General features: G+C 38.0%; 1 protein-coding gene across 6 annotated transcripts in view; it reads left to right on the top strand.

Annotated features, from left to right (window-relative positions):
• agbl5 (AGBL carboxypeptidase 5) overlaps nucleotides 1-27,153 on the top strand; it is a 126,092-nt gene extending 98,939 nt beyond the window's left edge. For 4 of the 6 annotated variants that reach the window (XM_072562881.1, XM_072562869.1, XM_072562863.1 and 1 more), the window contains 6 exons: nucleotides 1,426-1,535; nucleotides 4,489-4,541; nucleotides 10,438-10,589; nucleotides 12,783-12,901; nucleotides 20,945-21,040; nucleotides 24,048-27,153. In XM_072562881.1, coding sequence (XP_072418982.1) covers nucleotides 1,426-1,535; nucleotides 4,489-4,541; nucleotides 10,438-10,589; nucleotides 12,783-12,901; nucleotides 20,945-21,016 — 506 coding nt within the window. In that variant the 3' untranslated portion in view covers nucleotides 21,017-21,040; nucleotides 24,048-27,153. Of the gene's footprint in view, nucleotides 1-1,425; nucleotides 1,536-4,488; nucleotides 4,542-10,437; nucleotides 10,590-12,782; nucleotides 12,902-20,944; nucleotides 21,041-24,047 lie in introns of those variants that run through there. The other 2 variants (XR_011955316.1, XM_072562912.1) reach the window with 2 other exon arrangements.
• The last annotated feature ends 352 nt before the right edge of the window (nucleotides 27,154-27,505 follow it).

Raw genomic sequence — 27,505 nt, 5'->3', positions numbered from 1 at the left:
TTATCTTAATTGCACTTGAAGTATCATTATTCCTTATGCTTTTCTATGTCTCATGATTTGGTATGGAATGTTGATTTGTGGAGATGCTCCTGCACTAATTTTAGCTGTAAGATAATTTGTAGGAGTTTCTGGATATGCAATCTTACTTAGTCTTATGGAAGTGAAGTGTGATTAGTGAAAAATGCCCATTCTATATGATGAAATCCCTTTAAAAGGTAAAGTGTAGGAATCTTGAAGCATTTGCTTCCTATTGTCCTTTGGCTGAGGCGGTTTACCAGGATATTTTGTTTCCACTGAAAAAGATAATCTTCCCTTGTAAGACAAACTGTTTGAGGAGGATCAATGAAGAAAAGTAACTTATTCAGCAAAGGTCGAATACTCCCTATTCTTTAACTGATTAATTTTCACATCTTTGACTTCTTCTCACAGCCTGATGTCCTAAATTTTCTGTTTTACTTTAGTATTTAAAGGGTGGCAGTTAAATAAGAAAGGTTTCAATGTCTCTTCTGCAAATGTTTTTCTTTTTTTAAAAATATGTCCATGAATCTAATTTATGTATAATTTTTGTAACATTTCAATGGTCTCTATCTATTAGACTATGCTTAGTCCCTTTGACCTGAGTAGAGTATCAAACTAATCATGAAAGACTGTAAATTTTCTGGGCTGTGTCACAGCAAGACTGTCGATACTTTCTAATCAACTTGTTCAGAGATGTTATAACACACCTTTGGAGCAGGTGGGACTTGAGCCTGGACCTCCTGGTCTAGAGTAAGGGACACTGCCATAGCAGCACAAGAGTCCTCTTATCAAAACTGTAGTGTTATGTTGCATCCTTTTTGAAGCATTATTAGCTTTCATTGCATTTTACATAGATTGTAAACATTGGAGAGTGTATGTTCTCTCTTTATATTTTATGGATGAACATTTTCTGCCCTGTTTCTCTTGTTTCCCTGATACTTTCTTGGTGGTCTGGCAACTGGGCTTTTCCTATGCTGCTCAGAACCAAAAGTAAGTGTATATGTGACAAGAGCTGGGAATCATTTCCATACTAATCTATGCCGTAAGTAGTTAGTGATTTTGTTTCCTGTCTGGACAGACATCTTTGAGTTCAAACAGGAAAATGGTTTGTTCAGTTTGCAACTAACATATTTGCTGAATGGAATTACCAATGTTGTGCAAATACTTAACATCATCTTCAGCGTAGCCATTAGCAAGTTAACTTTTTCAATTGAAAATGCTGACCATTTCTGAAAAGTATTGTTTTTCAGGATTTGGCAAGCCCAAGAATTACGAGCCATGTTCATTTCTTGAAATTTATTCTCTTAAGTCTGAAGGGTAATCTAAATACATGGAACGAAGAAGCTGGTGAAGATGTTAAAGCTGCATTATATTTGATGTGTATGTTTTCAATTGTTCACATTTTAGGGTTCAAAGGTCTGTCTGGTGCAATTAAAAATGGCATTTCTCATGAAATATTAGAACATGCTCAGCCACCGGAAAATAATTCAGATGTTGGAAGGAAGATTCATTTGCAGGTAAACAGCAACTATTTTTTAAGTTCACTGAATAATGAGAAGAAAAACTTGGATATGTTTGAAGATAGAACCTAAAAATCAGATTTTTGTTCAAAATCATTTCTGATAGAAAAGCTTTGTTTCTGACTTAACATCACAATGGTGGAATGTATTTGGATTTAGATGTAAGTATTGCTTTTGCTTACAAATCCAATTATCTGGAGAACTTACTTATTTTATCGTTAAATCATTTTGTGAAGAAAACTGATGCAAAATATTTGTTACATCTGTATTTCTTTCTGCTTTGCAGTTCCTTTCCTATTAGTCCTAACTCTTCTTATAAACATTTTAAAAAGTTAAAAAGGTACAGACTTTTTTTGATATTTTATTTGACGTTTCTATTCTTTGTCCCCACCACCAAGGCTTTTTTCTAGATTCATCTTGCCATTCTTTAGTTTTCCAGTCCTGCAACCTTAACTTTGACTCCACAATTACCTCTCAATCTGATTCTTGTGTTGTGGTTGCTACTTTTAATTTGTTCTTATTTCGTTGCTGCCATGTAGGGTTTTGATATAAATAAGATAGAAGCCTAGAAATTCAATTTTCGTGGAATTATTAAGAAAAGACTTAGTGCAGTCTGCCAATGCCTTATTAGTCTTGGCTAGATGTTTCCTCTGTAGCTAAAACCTGAGAGGTAGAAGACTGCTGAACTCCCATTGGAGTACCAAGTGGGAATGATGAGCAGCATTGAGAGCTTGCTACAGATTATATAATATTAGTCTGAATAGTGCTGTAGCACTAACAAGGGCACTTGATATAGTGGATTGCATGGAAGCTAGCATGGAAGGATGGTAGGTTTCCATCTGATGAATGGATTAGTGGTGCTGGAAGAGCACAGCAGTTCAGGCAGCATCCAAGGAGCAGCGAAATCGACATTTCAGGCAAAAGCCCTTTTTACCTCTTCCATCTGATGAAGCAATGTCACCCACTTAGCATTCCTAGACTGACTATAAGACAGAGGGCCAGAGTGATGTGCTACATGGGAAACCTGAGTAAACACAGGCACCAAGAACCTAAATGGCAGTGATGAATTTCTTTCTCAATAGTGTTAGCTACTTTAGAAACTGCCAGAACTTTAAGCCAATGTTTCATCATCATGGGTGGCACTGTCACATCATTCTTCATGTTGGACAGTTTAGTCTTCATGCTTTGCAAGAAGCCATTGCACAAGTTGAAGCCAAACTCCACAATGCACTGAAATATTGTTTACAATCAGAGTGGCAGTCATTTGAAGTCATGGTGGCTCAGTGGTTAGCACTGCAGTCTCACAGCACCAGGGACCCAGGCTCGATTCCAGCCTCAGACGACTGTCTGTGTGGAGTTTGCACGTTCTCCCCGTGTCTGCGTGGGTTTCCTCCGGGTACTCTGGTTTCCTCCCACAATCCTAAAGATGCGCAGGTTAGGTGAATTGGCCATGCTAAATTGCCCCTAGTGTTAGGTGTATTAGTCAGAGGAGAATAGGTCTGGGTGAGTTACTCTTCAGAGGGTTGGTGTGGACTTGTTGGGCCAAATGACTTGTTTCCACACTGTAGGGAATCTAATCTAATCTACACCTTGAGTCCTCTGCAGGGTATCTGATGTTCTAGTTCTCTGGCAAACTAGAATCTCTGATGTCCCAATAATTGCCATATCCTGCACATATTCCATCAACTAACCATGTGAAGACATCTCCTCCAACCCCCTCTAAAGTAAACAGGGGTCTCTGTCTCAGCTCAGGGCAGAATGAGTGATATCCAGGCATGTTTTGCTCCAGAGGAGGCAATGTGTACGGGCATATACTGAACCCCTAGAAATGACTAGTGACAGTCTTCTGGTTTTTTTTTAAAGAAAATTGCTGAATATTTGTGTATTGTGGTTAAATGAGGATTACAATAATTGTGAGACTAAGTGGACCAAAGAGAGCAAGGGAGGAGTGTAATGCACAGAATTTGAGTTTTATTGTTGTCCACGATGAAAGAAATGAGGTTACTGTGTGTTCCTGCTGTCAATGTTGATGCGTCCCACTTTAAATTACCGCAGTAGCAGATTTTTGTGATTATAAAAATAAAGATTATTTTGTTATCTCACACTTGGGCTGGAAGGTTAAAATATAACCTCTTAAATATACTATCAAATGCATGAAGATTAGATATAGATGCAAAAGGAAGCAATATGATTATGATCTGGAAATATTTTAGTCTATTTCACAACAGTGTTTCTTAGATAAATTGATGCTTTAACTGGCATGGAGAACTTATAAAAACAGAGAATTCTCATTTAAGCTATGAGGATTCTTGAAGTTGAAATTGTCAGACAGTCAGCCCCCAGGTGAACTTGAAGTTGGAAGAGATTGGGGCTAATTTCTTCTCCCACTTTCATGGTATAGCCATGTGTTACCTCGGCTGCATTGTTTTGCAGCTGGTTTGATGGTTTCAACTGATCTTTCAGATAGTATCTGCCATAATTATTCTGTCTCAGACCAAAGCCTGTTATTAATTTTGAAAGCAGGTAACAAACCTGGATGACTTACCCTTGTTACAAGTTCAAAGGTGTTTTCCAAATAAGTTGGTCTATTAGGTTAAGTTGCCTTAAAAGAAAACAATCTGTGTTGTGCCTTTTCACAATCTGGCAGCCGTATTGCACAAATGATTGAAGAGATACTGGCTGACTTTAAATGGAGTCAGTGAAATACTGTCTCCTTCCATGGAGCCAGTGACTAGTGTGGATATTGCTGGCTGCTCCCTTAAACTTGCAACAGCAATAGAAACACATGAGCATGTGAATGTAACTTGCATCATGACCCTGTGTATCTTTTTTGGACCTTTGAACCTTGTTTTTAAAAAAAGGCATAATCTTTTTGTAGACTAACATCTGACTGTTATATTTGCTCATGACCCCAGTTTTTTTTGTCTTATGATTTCATTTTGTTCCCTAGAATCCATTGAAGAAAAACAAATTAAAATTAAGGACATCTTTAGATATTACCAGGTAGTAGAACATTTCTTGTTTTTGTTAACCAGTTCATTATCTCTCAAAACCAGTCCTCTCCCCACACTAATTAATAGCTGTTTGTACAAATCAAGGTGTGTCAATCAGCATATCGGCTTTTGTTACAATTGTGTTCAGTTGCATCCTAAATAATTACACTCAAGGTGCCTTTCAGTAATACAAAATGTATTGGGCTGGATTTTGTAACTAGAATGATGAACATGAGAGTTATAAAATTAGAAGCATCTTGGCAAAATATTACAACAGAGTAAATTTGACAACAACTTCTTTGCTGCACAAACCATAATTAAATGCACAAATCCAGAAGGTCCTATCAGAAATAATCCACTCCTCCACAGGATGTATTATTTTCAATTCTCAGTAATAGATTTGGCTTTGAGATTAATGTAATGATGTGAGTGTTGGTTATTTGCTCATGAGTTTTGCTCTAAAACCAAGAAAACAGCTTGTACATTGAGGAGTAAATGAGTTTGTAATGGTATTTTAAACAATAATTCCCATTGAACAACATTGCTGGATATGAACATTACTTTTAATCAAGTATTGAGCCTCATTCCCCTAAAAATAATGAAGATGAAGAATTTTTTAAAATGGCAAAGCTTTTATTTCCTCTTCAATCTTTCTTCAGTCTTCTATATTTATTCTGTATTTCCCAATCTAATTTTATTTATTTCCCAATCTTCTGAGCTTTATTTAAATCTAATTTATATTTCATGGTTTATATTTCCTGTCTTTGAACTTATGTGCCCTGTAAGGGTTCTTCACTCTCATTGGTTTAAAAACCTTGCTGTTACTCAACCTACTTACAAACAACCTGGCTGCCATATGTGGGGGCTGTATTTGATCAGACCTAGATTTGCAATAAGTCTCTGTCTGAACCCTACAAAACATTGTGGCAACTTTTGGTGAGTTCAAAGCAAGTGTCATTTCTTCATCACTGATAGGAAAATCCAAGCTATCACATTTATGTTAGCATCATTAATGCATCAAAAATTTGATGCCACAAAAAATAAAGAAACAGAAATATACAGTTGAAATACTCTGAAAATATTGTTTTTGGATACACATGTAGATTTATGTAAGTTAAAACAGTGAGAAGATTTTTCAAAATTGCATGTGTTATTCTTCTGGAAGGTCTGAGTCATTTTGTACTGAACTGTGCATTATGTTGTGAAATTATACTGCTATTGTTTACAGTTCTGATTATGGGCTTTACCAAAAACTTAAAATACCTTCTCCATTTGCATATTCTGATTGCCTGTTAATTTTTGCAATTTCTATTTCTGCGATTTTCAGCTTTTCCTTTCTTGATCTTATTTGTGCAGTGTGATGCATTGACATGTTCAGAAAAAAATGCCACTTTTTTTTTACAGTGAAGCCCAAGATTTTCTTACGACATGCTACATGTGAACTACATACAAGCAGAGATTGCTAGAGTGCAAAATCAGTTCCATCAAGAGTGACATCAGCCATGGTGGCAGTTGAATGAAATTGTTAGCTAGTGATCAGAATGAAAATCCATCAATTCATCTACAAAAAGGGGCAGAGGTTGTGATCAAAAATTATTGAACTCAATATTTAGTTTGAAAAGCTGTCAAATGCCTAACTGAAAGTGGTGCTGTTCTTCAAGCTTATGTTGAATTTCATTGGAACAATATAAGAGGCCAAGAACAGAATAATCAGGGTGGGTGCAAAACAGAGAATTAAAATGATAGGTGACCATAAGCTTGGAATTATAGGCCGACACTCCCTGGGTTATGAATGGGTTCCGTTTGAAGTCTGTTTGCAAGTTGATTTGTTCGCAAGTCGGAACACAATGCAGAACAAAATAAAGGAGCTGTGTGTAAGTACAGGAAATGGTGTAAGTCGGGACTTTAAAATTACACCCCTGTGTGAGACCATGTTTATAAGTGCGAGCTTTTGTAAGTTAGACGTTTGTAATTTGGGGACCCCCTGTTTGTGGACTGAAAGAAGACATTCTGCAAAACAATAGTTAAATCTGCATTTGGCCATTCCAGAGTAGAGGATACTGCATCATGAGCTGTAAATATGGAAAGGCAGACAGATGGGGTCAAGATTAGGGGAATGGAATTTATGGTGGGGACCAGGAAGAATACTATCTTCTTTCACAGCTGTGTAAGTTTCTGCTCATCCAGTACTGGGTAACTGACTAGCAATCTGACAGTTTCTAGACTGTAGAGAGTGGTGGTGAGATAAAGTTGGGTGCCATCAGCATATACGTGGAATCCTACACTGTTTGTTTGGATGATATTCCCAAAGGGCAGTATATGGTTAGGAAATGGGAAGGGGGCCAAGGATAGAGACTCAGGGACAAGTCATTACAGAATCACCAGATTATTTCCATAATAAAGGAGCCAGACAAGTTTAGTCCTACTCAAGTGGACAATAGTGGAGCTAGATTGAAGGAGAATGGTATGCTTGACTGTGTTAAAAAGCTGTAGACAAGTCAAGAAAGGTGAGAAGGGATAGTTTACCTCCTTCATCATTATGTAGGATATCATTTGTGACTTTAAAGCCATGTTAGTTCTGATTGGAGTGCCATGAAATGTGGACAGAAATTTGAGAGGTGACAACACCTTCAAAGACCTTGGAGAGGAAATGAAGGTTGGTGATGGGGAGGCAGTAAACAAAGGACAGAGAGGGCTAGAGTTTTATTTTAGGGAGATCCAGAAATTAGACTTGCTGCAACTCAGCAAAGCTTATTGGCTGCATCTCCAAAACCTGCATCTTCTGTTACGTGGAAAGACAAAAGCGTGAACTGCATGGGAAAAGCATCAGTACCCAATTCTTCTCCCAAGTCACATGCCATTCTGACTTGACCATGTGTAATTGTTCCTGTATTGTTGCCTGGTGAAAATTCTGCAATTCCCTATAACAGCTTTTTGGGATCACCTTCATCAAACAATCTGCAGCAACCCAAGAAGAAGAACCATTTGCAGTTTCTCAAGGGAAGTACTGCTGAAGTGTAACCTGCTAAAACCATGCAACTCCCAACAAAGAATGCTATTCAATTTCCAGTAATATGTCCAGTAGTTTTGGCTTGTAGGAATTTTTGAAATTGAATGAGAAGAATTTCAGCCGTTGGGGAGCTCTATTCCACTGGGTTATGTCAATGAACCAAGATGGCTGATCATTGATCACCAATATCCTAGTGTACTGAGAAAGTTTACTTGCTACATAAGTTTTAGGGTAAGGCACGTCATGTAAAGCTTCCAAAATCTCAAAGAAATCCAACTTGCCCCCCCCCCCCCTTCTCCCCACAGTGAATCCTCATGAACTGATTGTTGGACAGCAACTGAAATTAGATTTGAACCCTACTAGGCAGCACACACCTGGATTATGCGACGTAGTGAACAGTTCTGCCATTCTCTTGGCTATAGTGTGGACTGTGCCATTCTGTATGCCATAGAATGGTTCTGCCAGTGAGAGATTTGCAGAGTCATTTGTATCTATTTACCACTCCATAACTCAATCATAATATAGAATAAGCAATGGATAATGGAATATTTTCTTTATACTTGACTTCCAGTAATGCATTCAAGCAGCTATCATTCCAATTAACTAGACAATAGAATCTACTCTATAAATGATTTGGATGTGAACATAGGAGGTATAGTTCATAAGTTTGCAGATGACACCAAAATTGGAGGTGTAGTGGACAGCGAAGAAGGTTACCTCAAATTACAATGGAATCTTGATCAGATGGTCCAATGGAATCTTGATCAGACGGGCCAATGGGCTGAGGATTGGCAGGTAGAGTTTAACTTAAATAAATGTGATATGCTGCATTTTGGAAAAGAAAATCAGAGCAGAACTTGTATACTTAATGGTAAGGTCCTGGGGAGTGTTGCTAAACATAGAGACCTTAGAATGCAGGTTCATAGCTCCTTGAAAGTAGAGTCACAGGTAGATAGCATAGTGAAGGAGGTGTTTGGTATGCTTTCCTTTCTTGGTGAGAGCATTGGGTTTAGGAGTTGGGAGGTCATGTTGTGGCTGTACAGGACATTGGTTAGGTCATTTTCAGAATATTGCATGCAATTCTGGTCTCCTTCCTATCGGAAGGATGTTGTAAAACTTGAAAGGGTTCAGAAAAGATTTACAAGAATGTTGCCAGGGTTGGAGGATTTGAGGTATAGGAAGAGGCTGAATAGACTGGGGCTGTTTTCCCTGGAGTGCAGGAGGCTGAGAGGTGACCTTACAGAGGTTTATAAAATCGTGAGGGACATGGATAGGATAAATAGACAACGTCTTTTCCCTGGAATAGGGGAGTCCAGAACTAGAGGACATAGATTTCAGGTGAGAGGGGAAAGATATAAAAGGGACTAAAGGGGCAACTTCTTCACACAAACAGTGGTACATGGATGGAATGAGCTGACAGAGGAAGTGGTGGAGGCTGGTACAATTACAGTATTTAAAAGGCATCTGGATGGACATATGGGCCAAGTGCTGGCAAATGGGACTAGATTAGGTGAGGATATCTGGTCAGCATGGACATCTCTATTTCTCTACTTCAACAGCTTTGTCATGATGAAAAACAACTTGGAGACAGCTTAAGTCACGAGCACCCTTGATGTTCCAAACATCCAGTCCAGTGTCACCTGGCAACCTTTTCATCACTAACTACTTAATGTCCTTGGTTAGTGCAGCCTTGATAAGAGAAATGCTTCTTTGGAAGTTGACTTTTGTCAAAAATTAAACTGCAGGGGGAGATTCTCAGTTGCAGGATGGTGTAGGACAAAGCCCTTCCCTTAATTTTTACCACAAATTTCATTTGTTGTATTGAAAACACATCTATCACAATATAATGTATTCTCTTCAAATCTTCCCCCAACCTCCCAAATCCAACCGCTCCCACCCTAACTATTCACACCTGATTTAGATAAGGCCTTAATCACCTTCTCCCCAGAGTTGAGAGCTGCTTGCTCACGAGCATCAAAGATAGGCTTTTCTGATTTTGAAAAGACAATCACCCAGGTAATAAAATCCTGTGAAAGAAAACATAAACCACTCTGGGTACACCTCTCTCTGTCTGTCTCTCTCTCTCTCTCTCTCTCTCTCTCTCTCTCTCTCTCTCTCCCCCCTCCCTCCACCCCCCCAAAAAAAGCGATTGTTGCTCTGTGACATCGCTACCTCTGGATTGGAACCTGTCTCCTTCACCCACTTCATACTTTTTGAGTGTGGTCATGTTATTAACACATGGGTTGTCAGGACCTGCATCTCAACTGATCTTTGCAACTATTGGAGCTGAGTTGTAACAGGAGGGAGGAAAGGTTAAGGCAAGGTGGCTCTCATCCATCCTGAAAAACTTTCTCATTATTTCTGTTACTCATACCCTTGGCTTGGAGCAGGCTGAATTCGCATGCCTTATACCTCTTAGCTCATGGATACGATCCTGTACCTTCTGCTTGTTTTCTATGATCAGTGACATCTGTGATTCTATGGGTGCACACCAACCACAATTTTAATTATCATAGATTTTATACCTAACTAATCTTAAAAATAAAGTGGATAAATAGAGTCCAAGTACTAAGGATTCTGAAAATCTGAAAGAGAAGCAAAGTCCTAAAAAAAACCTCAGCAGGTCTAAAACTCAGCATCTTTGGAGAAAGAAACACTTCTAACATTTTGAGTTCACTGTGACTTGAGATCCAAAGAAGTCATATCTGTCTCCAAACATGAACTCTGTTTCTTTCACCACACATGCAACCAAACATGCTGAGTTTTTTCTAAAGTCAAAAACCACACCAGGTCATTGTCCAACAGGTTACAAAAATGCCTTTGTAGCAACCAAATGCATGTTTCTCCCAGTATGTCATGTCACAAATGTTGGCTTGTGTTTTCTCTTCATTCATAGTTCTGAACAACAGCTGAGACCCAGTAGAATCCCCGTGAGAAAAAGTGATGTGCTTACATCCCAGGGAAATCTGCGACTAACCACCGACAAAGTCAGTCAGAACCCTGTACTGAAAAGCGTGCAGCCGAATGTTCAAGAAGAACCAAGTGGATGTAAGTGCATGATTCATTATTTGACTTGGAATTAACAGAAGTAGCTCCAGACCTGAACTGGATGCCATTATCTTTTTTTGTGTAACTTTGAAAAGTTACCCTTAACTCCTACATGCTGCTTTCTAATCAGTTTTTAATCCAATTTGTTCTTACTATGAATGGCATTGAATAATCTTCCCTTGTAATCTGATGTATGAAATCTTGTCAAAGGTCTTAAAATCCATGTATGTTCATTACATTTAATCTACTCAAAGACTTGTTTGGCACTGATGTCCCTCTTAATATCTCTGCTACTTTCAATTCTAGTCGTCTTCTCAATTTAAAAAATTGCCCTTCTGTAGATGTTAATTTAACTAGTGTGCAGTTGCATGGATTAGCCGTATCTCTCCGTTTAAAAAATTGCTTCTTTTGTATATACTTGCATGGTATGCTCCCACATTTAGGTTGTCCACCTTATCTGGTTCTTTGCTCATAACTAGATCTAACAACACCCTATATCAAATTAATGACTGAGGAAAGGATCGCCCAGTATTTTAGGTATTCCTTTAATTTTTCTTCATTTAACTGATCCCTCTTTGTCCCAATTAAAAAGTGGATAAATAAAATTTTCCATGCCTTTCTGAAACTCCGCTCTCTAATCTGATTTCAGAATTCCACTTATTTCCTTACATAATTTGCAGGTTAGCAGAGCCATCTGACTAATGTAGCACACCCTTTGTCTTTGTGCTTCAATCTCATTGACTCTGCATCCCACTTCCTGCCCTATCATCATATCTGAATTCCCTCTTATACCTTTATTGCCACTCTATCTGCTTTCTATCCCTCCTAGATATGTTTATTTGCATTTCTTCCATAGAATTCCTACAGTGTGGAAGCAGGTCATTCGGCCCATCAAGTCCACACTGACCCTCTGAAGAGCATCCCACCCAGACCGACCCTATCCCAGTAATGCTGCATTTCCCATGGCTAACCCACCTAACCTACACATTCCTGGATTCTATGTGCAATTTAGCACGGCTAATCCACCTAACCTGCACATCTTTGGACTGTGGGAGGAAGCCAGAGCACCTGGAGGAAATCCCTGCAGACACAGGGAGAATGTGCAAACTCCACACAGACAGTTGTCCAAGACTGGAATCTAGCCCAGGTCCCTGGCACCGTGAGGCAGCAATGCTAACGACTGAGCCACCAGGCCCTAATTTCAATTTTGTTCAATAAAGTGACCAGGTTTCTATCAATACTGTTGCCTTTCTGTAAAATCAATCAAAAGTACCTAATATTCATCATTTTTTGAAAAGGATTGTTCTTTTCCTGTTTGTTTTTTGCTGTCTTACCTTTCAGTTTTCCTTGATTCATAGGTTTTAGAATGTAACTTTTAGTTTGGAGCCTAATGTAGGCCAGACCAGGTAAGGATAGAAGTTACATTCCCCAAAATGACATTAGTGAACCAGATGCGTTTTTCTCTGACAGTCCACAATGGTTTTGTGGTCATCATTTGATTCCTAATTCCAGATCTTTATTGATTATATTGAATTCAAATGTAACCATCTGCTGTAGTGGGATTCAAACCTGTTCCCTAGAACATTACCTGGGTCTCTGTGAACAGTCCAGTGATAATACCATCACCTCCTGGAAGTGTGTAGAGTGCTGGACAGGTAAGGTTGCAGCTGGGGAGGGGGCAGGGTGCTAGATGGGTAGAGTCCCAGGAGAGCCAGGTGCCGGAGTTAAAATGGTGAGGTAAGTAATGCAGTGCTTAGGGTAGGTCAGGGGTAGGTCAGGGTCAGGGTTCTGCAGGAGCATGGGTCAGGTCAGACCAAGTTTGGTCTAAGGGAAGGTTCACGAAATTGGGTTGGGTCAGGTAGTGGGGTTTGGAGTCTACATAATTCATTGCACCCTTTTGGGGTGTTTCTTATTGGCGTACAAAATAAGGTTTCTTTCCTCATTATTGAATTATCATCAATTTCATTGAAAATAAGAGTGTTGAGGAACTTGGTGTGATAGGTTAAGAGGAACTGTGACAAACATTTTGAAGGTTATTTTTACAAGATTCATTTTTAAATATTTGGGTTCAGATATTGAAGAAGTCACAGTTTGACACATAAATATTCACCAGATGGTTTATTCCTAATTTGACTTGGGTAAAGAGTGGAAAATAATCCATGAATTTATTCCCTCCCTTGGCTTTATCAACAGGTAGCATATTGAATTGTTCCGCTATGACTTTGTCTCCATCAGCACTGAAATGTAGTTCTGAAGATTCTGTGTCCACTATTAATGGTGAAGTAGAAACGCAGCTGGATATTTCTGAGAAGGTATTTGCATTTTTGCTGTCAGTTGTGGCTGAGTTCTTGCCTCTTAGTCAAAAGGTTCTTCGTGCAAGTCCCATTTTTTGGACTTGAGTGCAAACTCAACTTGTGAGGAAGTGTTGCACTGTTCGTGGTGTTGGTATTTAACTGAAATCCATCTACTTTCTCAGGGAAGTGTAAAAGATCCCATGGCACTATTTGGAAGAACAATTGAGATTAGACTCCCTATAGTGTGGAAAGAGGCCATTTAGCCCAACAAGTCCACACCGATCCTCCGAAGAGTAACCCACCCAGAACCGTTCCCCTACCCTATTATTCTATATTTCCCCTGACTAATGCACCTAACCTACCCATCCCTGAACATTATGGGCAATTTAGCATGGCCAATTCACCTAACCTACCCATCCCTGAACATTATGGGCAATTTAGCATGGCCAATTCACCTAACCTACCCATCCCTGAACATTATGGGCAATTTAGCATGGCCAATTCACCTAACCTACCCATCCCTGAACATTATGGGCAATTTAGCATGGCCAATTCACCTAACCTACCCATCCCTGAACATTATGGGTAATTTAGCATGGCCAATTCACCTAACCTACCCATCCCTGAACATTATGGGCAATTTAGCATGGCCAATCCACCTGACCTGCACATCCTTGGATTGTGGGAGGAAACCGGAGCAAGGCCACGCAGACACAGGGAGAATGTGCAAACTTCACACACAGTTGCCTGAGGCTGGAATTGAACCTGGGTCCCTGGCACTGTGAGTGCTAACCATTGAGTCGCTGAGCCACCTCAATGTTGCAGTTACTTGCCAATTTATCCACCAATCAGTGCATTAAAACAGATCATGTGAAGATCATTACATTGTTTTTGTTAAGGTTTGCTGTGCACAGTTTGGCTGATATGTGCACCGTACTTTGAAGTGGTGACGACACTTCAGAAATGCTTATTTAGCTGTAAAGCATTTTGGCATGTCCACTTTGGGTGGGCATTAAAGGTGGTCTGTAAGTGCAAATAATTATTTTAAATTAAAAAAATAAATCACAGTGCTTTTGTCCAGGACTGGTCAACCTAAAGTGCCTCCAATAGCACAATTAAACTGCTTCACAAGTCTGTGATGGGTTTATATTTCTGATAGAACTAAAGTGGAGATCTGCCAAGCGCGTTCGTTAATTTTATAAGGAAGGGCATCAAGCACTTCTCTTACTGAGAATTTGACCCATTTTCTAGGTCAAACTGAAATAAATAATCATAAATATATATTATTTCAGAAAGCAAATTATTCTCTTCCTTATGAAAAAAGGGCACTAGAATTAAATATCAAATTTGAATTGTGTCAAATTTAATCTTGTAGCATTTTTTCTTCCCTTTTTTTATACTTGATCATAAGATGCTTCTCTAAATAATATTAACTTAATAAAGATTGTTTTTATTTGCACAGAACGGTTGTGCATTTCCTGTGAAATTATTTAAGAAGCAATGAAATTTGGGTGTCCAAGGTACTCTGCCAAGGGCATTAATTAGCACCAGTGGTTATTTTGTTTTCTCCTTTCTTCTCTGTACCATGCTGGGACCAGAGTCTGGGCAAATCCCATAACTAACTGCAGTCATAGGGGTCAGTTACATGGAAAATTATAAGGAAAGATAAAGGGGGGTGGCTCATCAAATGTTATTAAAGTTTTTTGGGAAAAAAATAACAGGACGGAGAGGATGGAAAAGTCAGGAATCTAACTTCAGGCAGATTAGGGAACAACTATGAGAAGGGGGAGAGTCAACACAGAACTGAGAGTTTTGAACTTGCATGCAGTATGTGTAACAAGGTCAATGAGCTTGTAGCGCAGATTGAAATTGGCAGGTATGATGCTGTGGATATCACAGACGTGGCTGCAAGAGGATGAAGGCTGGGAACTAAATATCCAAGGATATATGTCCTATCGAGAGGACAGGCAGATGGACAGAACAGACGGGATTGCCTTGTTAGTAAGAAATGAAATGAAATTGACAGTGAGAAATGATGTCGGGTCGGAAAGTGTCGAATCTATGTGGGTAGAGTTGAGGAGCTTGAGAAAAGACCCTGATGGAAGCTGTGTATAGCCCTCCTAGCAGCCATCAGAATTTGGAGAAGAAAATACTTAAGGAGATAGAAAAGGCTTGTAAGAAAGGCACCGTTGACAGTATTCAATCTACAGGGGTCTTGGAAAATCATGCTGGTGGTGGATCCCAAGAAAAGGAATTCAGGGAATATCTTTGAGATGGCCTTTTTGAGCAGCTTGTGGTAGAGCCCATTTATAAACTGGCAATTCTAGATTTGATGATATGTAATGAGACAGATTTAATTAGGGAGCTGAAGGTGAAGGAACCTTTGACAGGGCAGTGATGAAATATGATAGAATTCACTCTGCAGTTTGAGAGTGAGGAGCTGGAATCTGATGTAATAATATTACAATTGAGTAAAGACATGAGGGAGGAGCTGGCCAGAGTTGATTGGAAAAGGAGCCTAGCAGGGAAGATGGTGGAGCAACAATGGCAGGATTTTGGGGGGTAATTCGGAAAGCACAGCGGGAAGAACAAACATACTAATGGGAGGATGAGGCAACTGTAGCTGACAAGGGAAGCCAGGGACACCATAAAAGCAAAAGAAAAAGCATCCAATGTAATAAAGATTAGTGGGAAGCCAGAGGATTGGGAATCCATTAAAAACTAGCAGCGATAAAAAGCAGTTAGTGGACGAAGATGAAATCTGAGAGTAAACTAGCTAGTAATATAAAAGAAGATTGCAAGAATATTTTTAGATATCTAAAAGGTAAGAGAGAATCAAGAGTGGACGTTAGCGTGCTGGAAACTGAGGCTGGAAAAGTAGTAATGGGGAACAAAGACATGGCAGAGGAACTGAATAGATACTTTGCATCAGTTTTCAAAGTGGAAGACACTAGAAGCATACTGAACTTCAAGGTAGCCAGGGTCATGAGAAGGTGCTGGGGAAGCTGAAAGGTCCAAAGGTGGATAAATCATCTGGAGCAGATGGATTGCACCCCAGAGTTCAGAAGGAAATGGCTGAGGAGATTGTACAGGCATTGATGGTGATCTATCAGGAATCATTGGAGTCAGGAAGGGTCCCAGAGGACTAGAAAATGGCTAATGTAACACCTCTGTTTAAGAAGGAAGGGAGGTAGAAGACTGGAAACGAAAGGCTGGTTAGCCTGACCTCAGTTGTTTGTAAAGAGTCCATTATTAAAGATGAGATTGCAGAGAACTTGGAACAGCATGGTAAAATAGGGCTGAGTCAGCACATCTCATCAAGGAGAGGTCTTGTCTGACAAATCTGTTATAATTCTTTGAGAAGGTAACAAGCAACTTAGACAAAGGAGAGCCAGTAAATGTGATGTATTTGGATTTCCAGTTTGCTTTTAATAAGGTGTCACACAGGAGGCTGCTAAATAAGATTAAAGTTCATGGTATTAGGGGCAAGATACTGGCATGGATAGAGGATTGACTGACTTGCAGAAGGCTGAGAATGGGGATAAAGGGGACTTTTTCAGGATGACATCCGGTGATTAGTGGAGTTCCACAGGGGTCCATGTTAGGGCCACAACTATTCATGTTATACATTAACAATTTGGACAAAGAAACTGAGGGCATATTTGCTAAATTTGCAGATGACACAAAGAGAGGTGAAGGGCCAGGAAGTGGGAAGGCTGCAGAAAAACTTGGACAGGTTGCAGAGAGGGCAAAGAAGTGGTCATTGGAATACCAGTGTGGAAAAGTGTGAGGTTATGCACTTTGGTAGGAAGAATAGAGACACAGACTATGTTCTAAATGGGGAAAGGCCTCAGAAATATGAAGCACAAAGGGACTTAGGATTCTCTTAAGGTTACCATGCAGCTTTAGTTGGCAGTAGGGAAGGCAAAAGCTTAAAAATGTGTTGCTGGAAAAGCGCAGCAGGTCAGGCAGCATCAAAGGAACAGGAGAATCGACGTTTTGGGCATAAGCCCTTCTTCAGGGAAGGCAAATAAAATATTTGCATTCATTTCAAGAGGACGAGAATACAAGAGGCTATGTAACATAGAACATAATAGGTTACGGCCCTCGATGTTGCGCCAACCTGTGAAATTAATCTAATGCCCATCTAACCCACACCGTTCCATTATTATCCCTATGAATGTCCAATGCCCATTTAAATGCCCTTAATGTCGGCGAGTCTACTACTGTTGCAGGCAGTGTGTTCCACACACCTACTACTCTCTGAGTAAAGAAACTACCCCTGATATTTGTCCTAAATCTATCGCCCCTTTAAAGCTATGTTCCCTTGTGTTAGCCTTCACCATCGGAGGAAAAAGGCTGTCACTGTCTAACCCTCAAATTATCTTATTCATCTCGATTAAGACACTTCGCGACCATCTTCTCTCCAGCGAAAACAACCTCAGTTCCCTCAGCCTTTCCTCATACCAGGCAACATCCTAGTAAATTTCTCTGAAACCTTTCCAAAGCTTCCACATCCTTCCTATAATGCAGTGACCAGAACTATAAGCAATACTCCAGGTGCAGCCTTACCAGTGTCTTGTACAGCTAAAGCATGACCTCGTGGCTCCGAAACTCAATCACCCAACCAATAAACACCATAGGCCTTCGATACAACCCTATCAACCTGGATGGCAACTTTCAGGAATTTATGCACCTTGACACCAAGATCTCTCTGTTCATCTACACTGCCAAGAGTTTTACCATTAGCCCAGTACTCTGCATTCCTGTTACTTCTTTTGAAGTGAACTACCTCACACCTTTCTGTATTAAACTCCATTTGCCATTCCTCCACTCAACTCTGCATCTTATCTATGTCCCTCTGTAATCCACAACATCCTTCAGCACTATCCACAACTCTGCCTGTCTTAGTGTCATCCACAAATTTACTGACCCATCCTTCTACGCCCACATCCAGATCATTTATAAAAATGACAAACAGCAGTGGCCCCAAAACAGATCCTTGCAACACACCACCTGTAACTGAGCTCCAGGATGAACATTTCCCTTTGACCACTACCCTCTGTCTTCTTTCAGCTAGCCAATTTTTGATCCAATTCACTAAATCATCTTCAATTCCGAAACTCCGTATTTTCTGCAATAGCCTACCACGTGGAACCTTATCAAGCGCCTTACTGAAGGCCATATACACCACATCAACCAGTTGACCTTCATCCACCTGTTTTGTCACCTTCTTGAAAAGCTCAATCAGGTTAGTTAGGCATGACCTACCCTTGACAAAACTTTGTTGACTATCTCTAATCAAGTTATTACTTTCCAAATGATTATAAATCCTATCTCTTATAACCTTTTCCAACACCTTACCAACAACCGAAGTAAGGCTCACTGCTCTATAATTACCAGGGTTGTCTCGACTCCCCTTCTTAAACAAGGAGACAACATTTGCTATCCTCCAGTCTTCTGGCACTATTCCTGTCGACAGTGATGACATACAGATCAAAGCCAAAAACTCTGCAACCTCCTCCCTGGTTTCCCAAAGAATCCAAGGAAAAATCCCATCTGGCCCAGAGGTTTTGAATATTTTCAGATCTTTCAAAATTGTTAAAACCTCGTTGTCAACCACAATCCCATCTAATCTTGTTGCCTGTATCTCTGTATTCTCACTAATATTGCCCTTTTCCAATGTGGGGGGGGGTTGTCAGGTATCTGATTGAAACTTGAGAATACTGAGAGGCCTGAATAGAGAAGCAGGAGATACTAGGATTTGAAGGCACGATATCAGAGTGAAGGGATGACCCTATGGAACTGAGATGAGGAGGAATTCCTTCAGTCAGAGGTTGGTGACTCTGTGGAACTCATTGCTGCAGAGGGCTGTAGAGGGCAAGTCGTTGGGTGTATTTAAGACAGAGATAGATAGTTTTGCTTAGTAAGGAGATCAAGGGTTACAGGGGGAAAAGGAGAATAAGGCCAATTATAGTTTCAGAAAGGTTATAAATACATACATACATACATTAACTTGCAGAAATTAGCTGGTCCATGTCATACACAAGCTTAGTATCTGGGGATTGTGTAGGCAAGCTTTGATTGGACATGCTTATATTATAGAAATTCTCCAGCTGATTTCCTGCTTCATTGTGTTCCAAAAACTGTATTTCCAATTGTTGCAAATGAATTACGGTAGCTCTGCTATTATTTTGCTCTTTAGTGGGGAAGTCAGGTGAATCTCTTTAAGTATATGTTTGATTGGCAACTGCATTTGAGTGGACAAACACTATTTTGTATAATGTGAATTATTTACCATTACTTCAGTTCTGAATCTTGTTTAGAATGTAGAGCATAGAACATTACAGCGCGGTACATTCCCTTCAGCCCTCGCTGTTGTGCCGACCTGTGGAACCAATCTGAAGCCCATCTATCCTACACTATTCCATTCTCATCCATATGTCTATCCAATGACTATTTAAATACCTGTAAAGTTGGCGAGTCTAAGACTGTTGCAGGCAGTGTGTTCCACACCCCTACTACTGAGTAAAGAAACTACCTCTGACATCTGTTCTATATCTATCGCCCCACAATTTAAAGCTACGTTTCTCATGTTAGCCTTCGCCATCCGAGGAAAAAGACTCTCACTTTCCACCCTATCTAACCCTATGATTATCTTGTATGTCTCAGTTAAGTGGCCTTTCAACCTTCTTCTCTCTAGTGAAAACAGCCTTAAGTCCCTCAGCCTTTTCCTTGTAAGGCCTTCCCTCCATACCTTCCTTGTAATACCTCGTGAAATTTTAATTCCAAATGGTTCTGGGACTGATGTCCTCCTTTTCAGTGGTTAGTTTTAAGCCTTCACGGTTAGGAGTAAGTCAAGTCAGTTACACTGATTCTAGCCTGGGTATTGAACTGCAGGCTTATGTTGTCCTTTCTTAAAAAGAAGCACCTTTGTTATCTTCCATGTTCTGTAGGGAATAGGATTTCTACAAATGCACTTTTTGTGTTGAATGCCCACTGTCTGCTCTGGTCAAGTCAACACGATTTTTCGGAGTCCCAGAAATTAGCTTTTTTGCCAATTAACATGTCGAAAGGGCCATGTGTTTGTTTTAGGTCATCATTTAGGACCCTCGACGATTGTTAATGTGATTAATATTGCATTGGGATGTTTTGCAGGGACCTTGAGTTCGGTAAAGCTGATCATTTTTTTCTCTATTTTCCATCTTGGGAATGTGCATGAAAAACTATTTTGTAGCCGACATTATTCAGTTTCGAACAGTTAATATATCTCCTGTGGCACTGTGTGTTAGCTGATGGAACATTTTATAACAACCCAAATTTGTAACAACTCACTATGTACAGGTTGCTCTCGAGTAAAGCCTTGCTGATTAAAATGAATTTCCAATGTTAAACTCAATGTTAGCATTATTTACTCTTGCTCCTATTGCATTTGTTTCATATCCATTTTGCATCCATGTATCTCTAACTTGTCTACACATCTCTTTCTGCATTATATTCCCTAATCAAAAAGATTCACTTTGGAATCAACCCGATTTTGGAATTTTACCAACTTTTTCCTTCATACTTGCCCTGTTCATTCTTTGGGTCTGGCCCATGTTCATCGGAAGATAGCTGTTTTGTTATAAATATCATACCATGTCAAGTCAGCAAAACTGGTGATAAAAATAAATAAAATAAGTAGAAATGGGCCAAAATAGCTTACACAATCATTTTGGATCTAGTTATTGTCCTGACATGGGATTTGGGTGAACATTTTTGTTTTTAAAAAATATATTTTAATTTCAATGTATTTTAAAGAAACTGAAATGTATTCACTTTTCTTTCCCACAATATATTTGTTTTCTGTGTCACACAACCATATGCAAACTCATCGAATGTTTTTAATAGTGATCAGTTTTATGCATAGTTTATAAAGGATGCAGTTGTGATTGAACACTGAAATGAAAATTGTTCAGGAAAGACTTCAATAATGTGCAATTTTAAATGCATTTGATAGTCAAAAAAGATATTTGAGTTGTTCTGATTATTATTATAATAATTTTTGTACTTTTTCAACAGCTTTCATTGGCAACTGGAACAGAGCAGATGCCTGCATATAGACAGATATTTTCATTTTGTACTGAGGGCTGATACTGCAATTCTACTATTTCTATGGTTTGTATTAAAAACCTTTATTATGTATACTTTACATCTGCCTGAATTGAGTGTGCCTGTTCACCTTTATACCTGTGTGTTAAAGTTGGTGGACAGATAGTGTGTCAATGTGCTTTCAGTGTAATGTTGGTCTCATTGGGTAATAAATCAGAGAAATATGTGCAGCATGTTTGGTCAAAGTGAAACCTTTTCACGTGATAGTTCAAAAACACTTGCCGTGTTCTTAATTTTAATTTTCAAACCTTTAATTAGAAACTGAATTGCTTAAGGCACTAATTACACTTAGCAGCAATTACATACTAGTGTAGAAGTAATGGAGTTTATTTTTCGAACCCTTGTGTACTTGTATCAAAGCTGCACTACCCTGGGTGGGTGTCAGAGTCAGCAAATAGCAATGATGATCTTGATTGTGTCATCTCTTCTCTGTCATCTTGATGATGCTCTGGGATTTTTCAAAGGGTTGAAAATAAAATTGGTCCAATTATTTTTTGTTGTAATATTTTAGGAGTTTAAGCCAAGTCAGAAAAAAAAATAAAGAACTGTGGATGCTGGAAATCAGGAACAAAAACCAGAAATTGCTGGATTTCTGTGGAGAGAAGACAGTGAATGTTTTGGTTCTGCAGAAGGGTCACTGTTTTTCTCTTTCCGGAGATGCTGCCAGACCTGCTGAGTTTTCTGCAATTTTTCTTCTTGTTAGGCTAATCCAGAACTGAGAGATAAACATTGCATGTCATAAAACAGGGGAAGGAAAGAGACAGGCTGATGGTAATATTTTAAAATAGGATTGCTTAAAAAAAGTTTTTTTTAATACTAGGGAATAAATTTTACCAATAGATATATGCACAAATTAGAGAAGTGAGATATAAAACAAAAGAAATAGGAGTCTGAGTCCTCCATACAGCCTGTGTTTCACACTTCAGTCAGATCATGGCTATACTTTCCCATCAACTCCATTTTCCCATGTTAGCCCCATCCCCTTTTGATATCCAAAGCTCAACCAATCTCAGATTTGACTGAGCATCCAGCATGTGAGAGAAGACTTTAATTGTTCACAAATAGACAAGGAAAAGGTAATGGACAGAATAAAGAGGAGGAGGTTTTTCTATAATGTGTCCAGGACTGCTTTCTTTATCAATATATTTTACTTTAGTGGGGAAAGAGACAGTGCTAGCTTTAGTTCTAAGAAATGAGCAGGGAAAGTCAATAGTGTAGCAAGATTAATATCTTCAAAACGTTGATGATAGCATAATTAATTTAAATTAAATTAAATTGTAAAAGAGAGCAGTTTACAAAAAGACAGTTGACTGGAGAAAGCCAACTTTAATTAGCTTAACCAGTGCTAGCTAGATACGTTGGCAGCTAAAACCATGAACAAAAAATGGGAAAATATGCAGACAGAGGCTGATTAGAACCTGAATAAAAATCGGAAGAATTGCAGATGCTGTAAATCAAACGAAAACAGAAGTTGCTGGAAATGCTCAGCAGGTCTGGCAGAAGCTGTGAAGTCAAATCAAAGTTAATGTTTTGGGTTAGTGACCCTTCCTCAGAACTAGAATCTGACTGAATATGTCGACAAAAGAAGAAAAGATGGTGTAACAACTGGAACAGATAAATGACACTCTTTAAGAAAGAACCATTTAACAAATATCAGGCTAAAAAAAAAATCAAAAGCAAAAATAAAAAAGGCTTATGCAGCATATAAAGAGGTGATGGGTGAGAAATTGACAGTCAACATTAAAAACATAGTGAATTAAGTTTTTAATATAAAGGAAGAGAACAATTTTTAAAATGATGCAATATAATGAAGGATATCTTAAATCGATGTTACTGAATATTTTGCCTCGATATTTCCCAGTAGGGTCTGGAAATGGGAATGAAAGGTGGGAGATGAAGAAATTTGATAGGATGAGCAAAGATAAAGAAGTAGAATTGAAAAAAACTGAAACATTAATGCGGAGATAGATAGCAGAGCTTCTGATCTACATGTGATTCCAGTGGAAGCAACATCATTTATTGTTAGTTCCCCTGGGAAACTAGGGGCTGACAGGAAATGTTGTCATGCTAGTGTTGCCCAAACTACATACATCCCTGAACTCTGAGCTCAAAAACTGCATGAATTTATGTAAAACTCCATTATCTCACTTTTTAGATTAGAATCAGTCTAAACATTATGGCATAGACAGGGAACACAGGGGGCTAACACCTTTAACATATTGTCTTGCTATCACCATTGTTAACAGCTAACCCGAGAATGCAACTTTTTATATAAAAAAAGGTTTTGTGATTTACACATGAAAGAAGTGAAACTATCACTGTATTCTAACAGATGAAAGGCTTAACAGACAATCAATTTTTCATGTATATTTTCAGTTACATCACACTGTAAATTTTTGCTATAAATTCTGTGTTAGGATCGAGCCCTCCACTACCACCTGATGAAGGAGCGTCGCTCCGAAAGCTAATGTGCTTCCAATTAAACCTGTTGGACTACAACCTGGTGTTGTGTGATTTTTAACTTTGTACACCCCAGTCCAACACCGGCATCTCCAAATCAACATCCCTATTGAAATTCTACACCAGTATGTGAGAGTGGTCTGAATTTCAGTTCTAGGAATTGCAATATCAAAACTTGCAGATGATCTGAAAATGGAAAGCACAGTTAACATAGAAATTGTGAGCAATTTAGGAAAACATAATGAGTTGGTATTTTGTGCAGATATTGAATGAAATTTTATAAAGGGGCTATGCAAGGTATGCATTCTTGGAAGGAATGAGAGAAAATATACATTACGTAATAAAACTAAGTAGAAATTGTGCTAGTTTTAGAGGTTGGGGGTTCAGGTACACAGACCTTTGAAAAATAGGAGGTCGTTGTTTAAAACATTTGAGATTCTAAGTTTTATTAATTGAAGTACTCAATAAATAAAAAGCTAATGTTAAATCCATGCAAATCATTGATTAAGCTGCATTTGGAATGTAACATCTAATTTTAGTTCTGTTTTTTTAGGAAGCATAATAAGCTGATGGAAAGGATTTGAAAGAGGTTCCACTAAGACGGAACTAAAGATAAGAAATGGAGTATTTTCTTTAGGACAAAGAATTTTAAAAGAAGATCTGATGAAAGTGTACAAAAATATTCCAGGTGGAAATCTAAGTCCATAAAGACCTGCAGAAAACGAAGATGGAAGACAAATCTACAACAGCTTTTAAAAGAAATTAGATAAATATGTGAAAAATAAAACATTTAAAAATATAAAGAGAGGGTAAAGCAATTAAACTGAATGCATAACTTACGGAGAAGTGACACTGGATTGATGGGCTGAATGGACACCTTAACTGACATTTTAGCCTCTAGAAGGTTGAATCCGTGCTTGGAAGCTTGAATATTCTGCTGTATCATACTGGGCACAAATAGTGAATATAGTTTAACTAGCAAAGGAGTGCTGATGATTAGACTGGAGTTGCTGCAACTTGACTTCTCACACCTATTAATATCATTGTTGGAAATGTCATTAACAAATTTTTCAAAATAGTTCTCTTAAAAAAATTACATTTTCAAACAAATGTTTATTATAGCACATTGTGGTTTTCAAGACTTTTAAGATTATTCCTTATTTGATCCATTTTAACAGCCAAATTAATAACAATGTCAGAAATGTCAAAGTTCCTAACAGTGCCTCAAAATACACATTTAGAAATTGTATGAAACTGTAACACTCACAGCAGTGTTGCACTGGAGCACACAGCATAAGCACTTTTTAAACTTTGGGATATTTTTGAGACCATTTCAGTGCAGCTATTTGTCTAAGCTTTGTCATGAGTAGATTTTGTTGGGATTGTTGGCCTATAACAGCTTATTTATTCCCACACTAAACACAATATTTCAGTAAACCACCTTTTTTTCATTAAACTATCTGTTCTGAAGTCTGCAGCTCCATTCTGTGTACTCCATTGCTTGGAAATCAGTTGGTACAACCCTGGATTAGCGCCACAGATTTGTATCCGTACATTACGCTATTGTAAACTGAAGTTTTATGGACCCCGTAATCAGAATAACTTTTGGCACACACGATAGCTCCATGATAATTTGTTCAGTTAAGAAATACTATTAAATGCACATTTCACCATTTTAATTGTTTATGACTACCCAAAAGTGATTTCTACCTGACTAAAAGATATAAAACTGTATCCATACAGCTTTATTGGTTTGAGTTAGTTTCATTACCAGAGCAGGAGTTTATCAACAGTACATTTGTATTATGTTGAGTTATACTGTACCTCTTCCAACAAGTGCAGTATACCTCACACTCTCTCAGTTTTGCAGTTCACCAATTCAGTACCGGTATCTGAAACTCTGCCTACAAAGCAGCGACTTCAGCCTAAAGCTTCTGTACCAGCACTGTTTTGACATTACAAAGCATTCTTTAAAAATGCTCCTATTAAACAGTTTCTGCTACATATCAGTTTAATGACATATTACACAAGTGCCTACTGGAAATGTCTGAAACCATAAATGTTCCAGCACTAAAACAACCTATTTGACCTACCAGTGCTACTGATAGAAACTGACTAATTAAACAATTTTATTATTTTGTAGGAATTAATCTCCTGTGTGATATTTGTTTTCTAGAGAAACTGGATCCTTGATTCCTATACACCACCTATATAAGATTTAGCACTTTTGAATATTTGAGTTGTTTCTACTTTAGAACTCACTACTGATATACAGGTAGTTGCTGTTAGTTTTAAAATTTGCATTTGACAAATTTCTGAAATTTGAGCTTTTATTTTTTAAAATCAGGAAATTGAACATGTGTAATATATAAACACTACTTGAGAATGTAAAAGACTATCTTCTGAGACAAACTTTTGTACAAAATTATCTTATGTAATATTTTGTGATCTAAAGTAACACGATTGTGGAAATGGTTATAATGAAATGTATCTGTAATATATGTGGAGGTACTGTAAATCTGATTTTAAAACATTTTAGTTATTTGTACAATGCAGTCATTTAGACATGGTGTCATCTTTCATCAAAGACCAATCAATGCAAATTTCAGTTGTGCAAATGACATTTACTCAGATTTCATTCTCTGCAGCAAATGTTTAAAACTACTAGCATCACCAGTTGTGTACAAATAATTAATCAATAGAAACATTAGCTTTTGTGCTGGTTTGAGTTCCCTCATAATTACTTATAGCATAATTAGTTTGCGACTTAAATCAAAACCTTGTTAAAACTGAAAGATATCTGATTAATTCTCTACTTCGTTATCTCACCTGTGTCCCTTGAATACTAATTATTTGATTCACTGAATATATTTGCACACTTGAAAATATTGACATACATTTTTTCTATTGTAATACTTGAATTTTTATAATGGGATCATCCTCTCTCTACAAATTTGGCAAGAAATGTAGGTAATTGATTTTGTATACAGTTTTCTTTCTAAGAATGTGTTTGTGTCTTTCTAGCAATATTTTAAATATTTTTCATAATAGTTCAGAATAAGGGTAGTTTTATTTTATTTTGGAAAAGGAGTATTGGCAGACTGAGTTGGGTAATGGAAATCAAATTCCTATTATGAATGATCTTGTCTCCTTCCTCTCTCCCTTGTACTGGAATATAATTTAATCTCTTCTTCTCTTACAAACTTTGTGTGTAATTTGCATGTAACTTAAAACTACAACTCATAAAGTTCTTAATAACTATTTTTGTGTGGATGAGGATACAGCTGAATGAAGTCTATATCTTTTCTTTGTATTTTGCTGTCACACAGAATTCCTATGTTTAGACACAATATGCAAAAGTTTTTTGAGAGATGTCCTGTATTGGATTGCATTTTCTACAGTGACTGTACATCTACAGATAATGCTTTACTATTAAACCCTCCCACAAGTTTACAATTTTCACTTTAAGTACAATGATAATGGGTGATTTTGAGATCTGCACTCATTTATTTTCATTGTCTACATTTCTAACTGTGTAGATAAATAGAGTAGGAGAAGTTTCAAAAGTTTATCCAGCTGCACTATAAGTACCATGAGTCACGGTAATTATAGGTGTACTTGCAAATAGGTGTTTAGACTCAATAAACTACTTTTTCATATCTCAATGTACGTAAATTCAGTAAATGTTCATGGACAAGCATTTCTTTGAGACCCAACAATTTTGAATATTTTAATACTAATCAGTACTCATCAGTGGAACAAGATTTACTGAAAGCAATATCACGTTTGGTAGATAGCTTTTCCTACATGAACTAAATATTGTGCATTACAATATATTACAAAAAAAACATTGTTGCAAAAAAAAACTAAATTTCATAATTTATATGTTTTAAGAATGTAGCTTAAAGTTTGAAAATTGATATTGTTAAATGTAAAATGTTGGAAACACCTCGTTTGGGAAGACTGGTAAATAGTCTTCAAGTAATTGCAATTCAAAGAGTAACCTGTGTT

The sequence above is a fragment of the Chiloscyllium punctatum genome, chromosome 3, assembly GCF_047496795.1.
Source record: "Chiloscyllium punctatum isolate Juve2018m chromosome 3, sChiPun1.3, whole genome shotgun sequence".
NCBI lineage: Eukaryota > Metazoa > Chordata > Chondrichthyes > Orectolobiformes > Hemiscylliidae > Chiloscyllium > Chiloscyllium punctatum.
The sequence above is the reverse complement of the archived record's forward strand: the minus strand, read 5'-3'. Positions and strand labels throughout refer to the sequence as shown.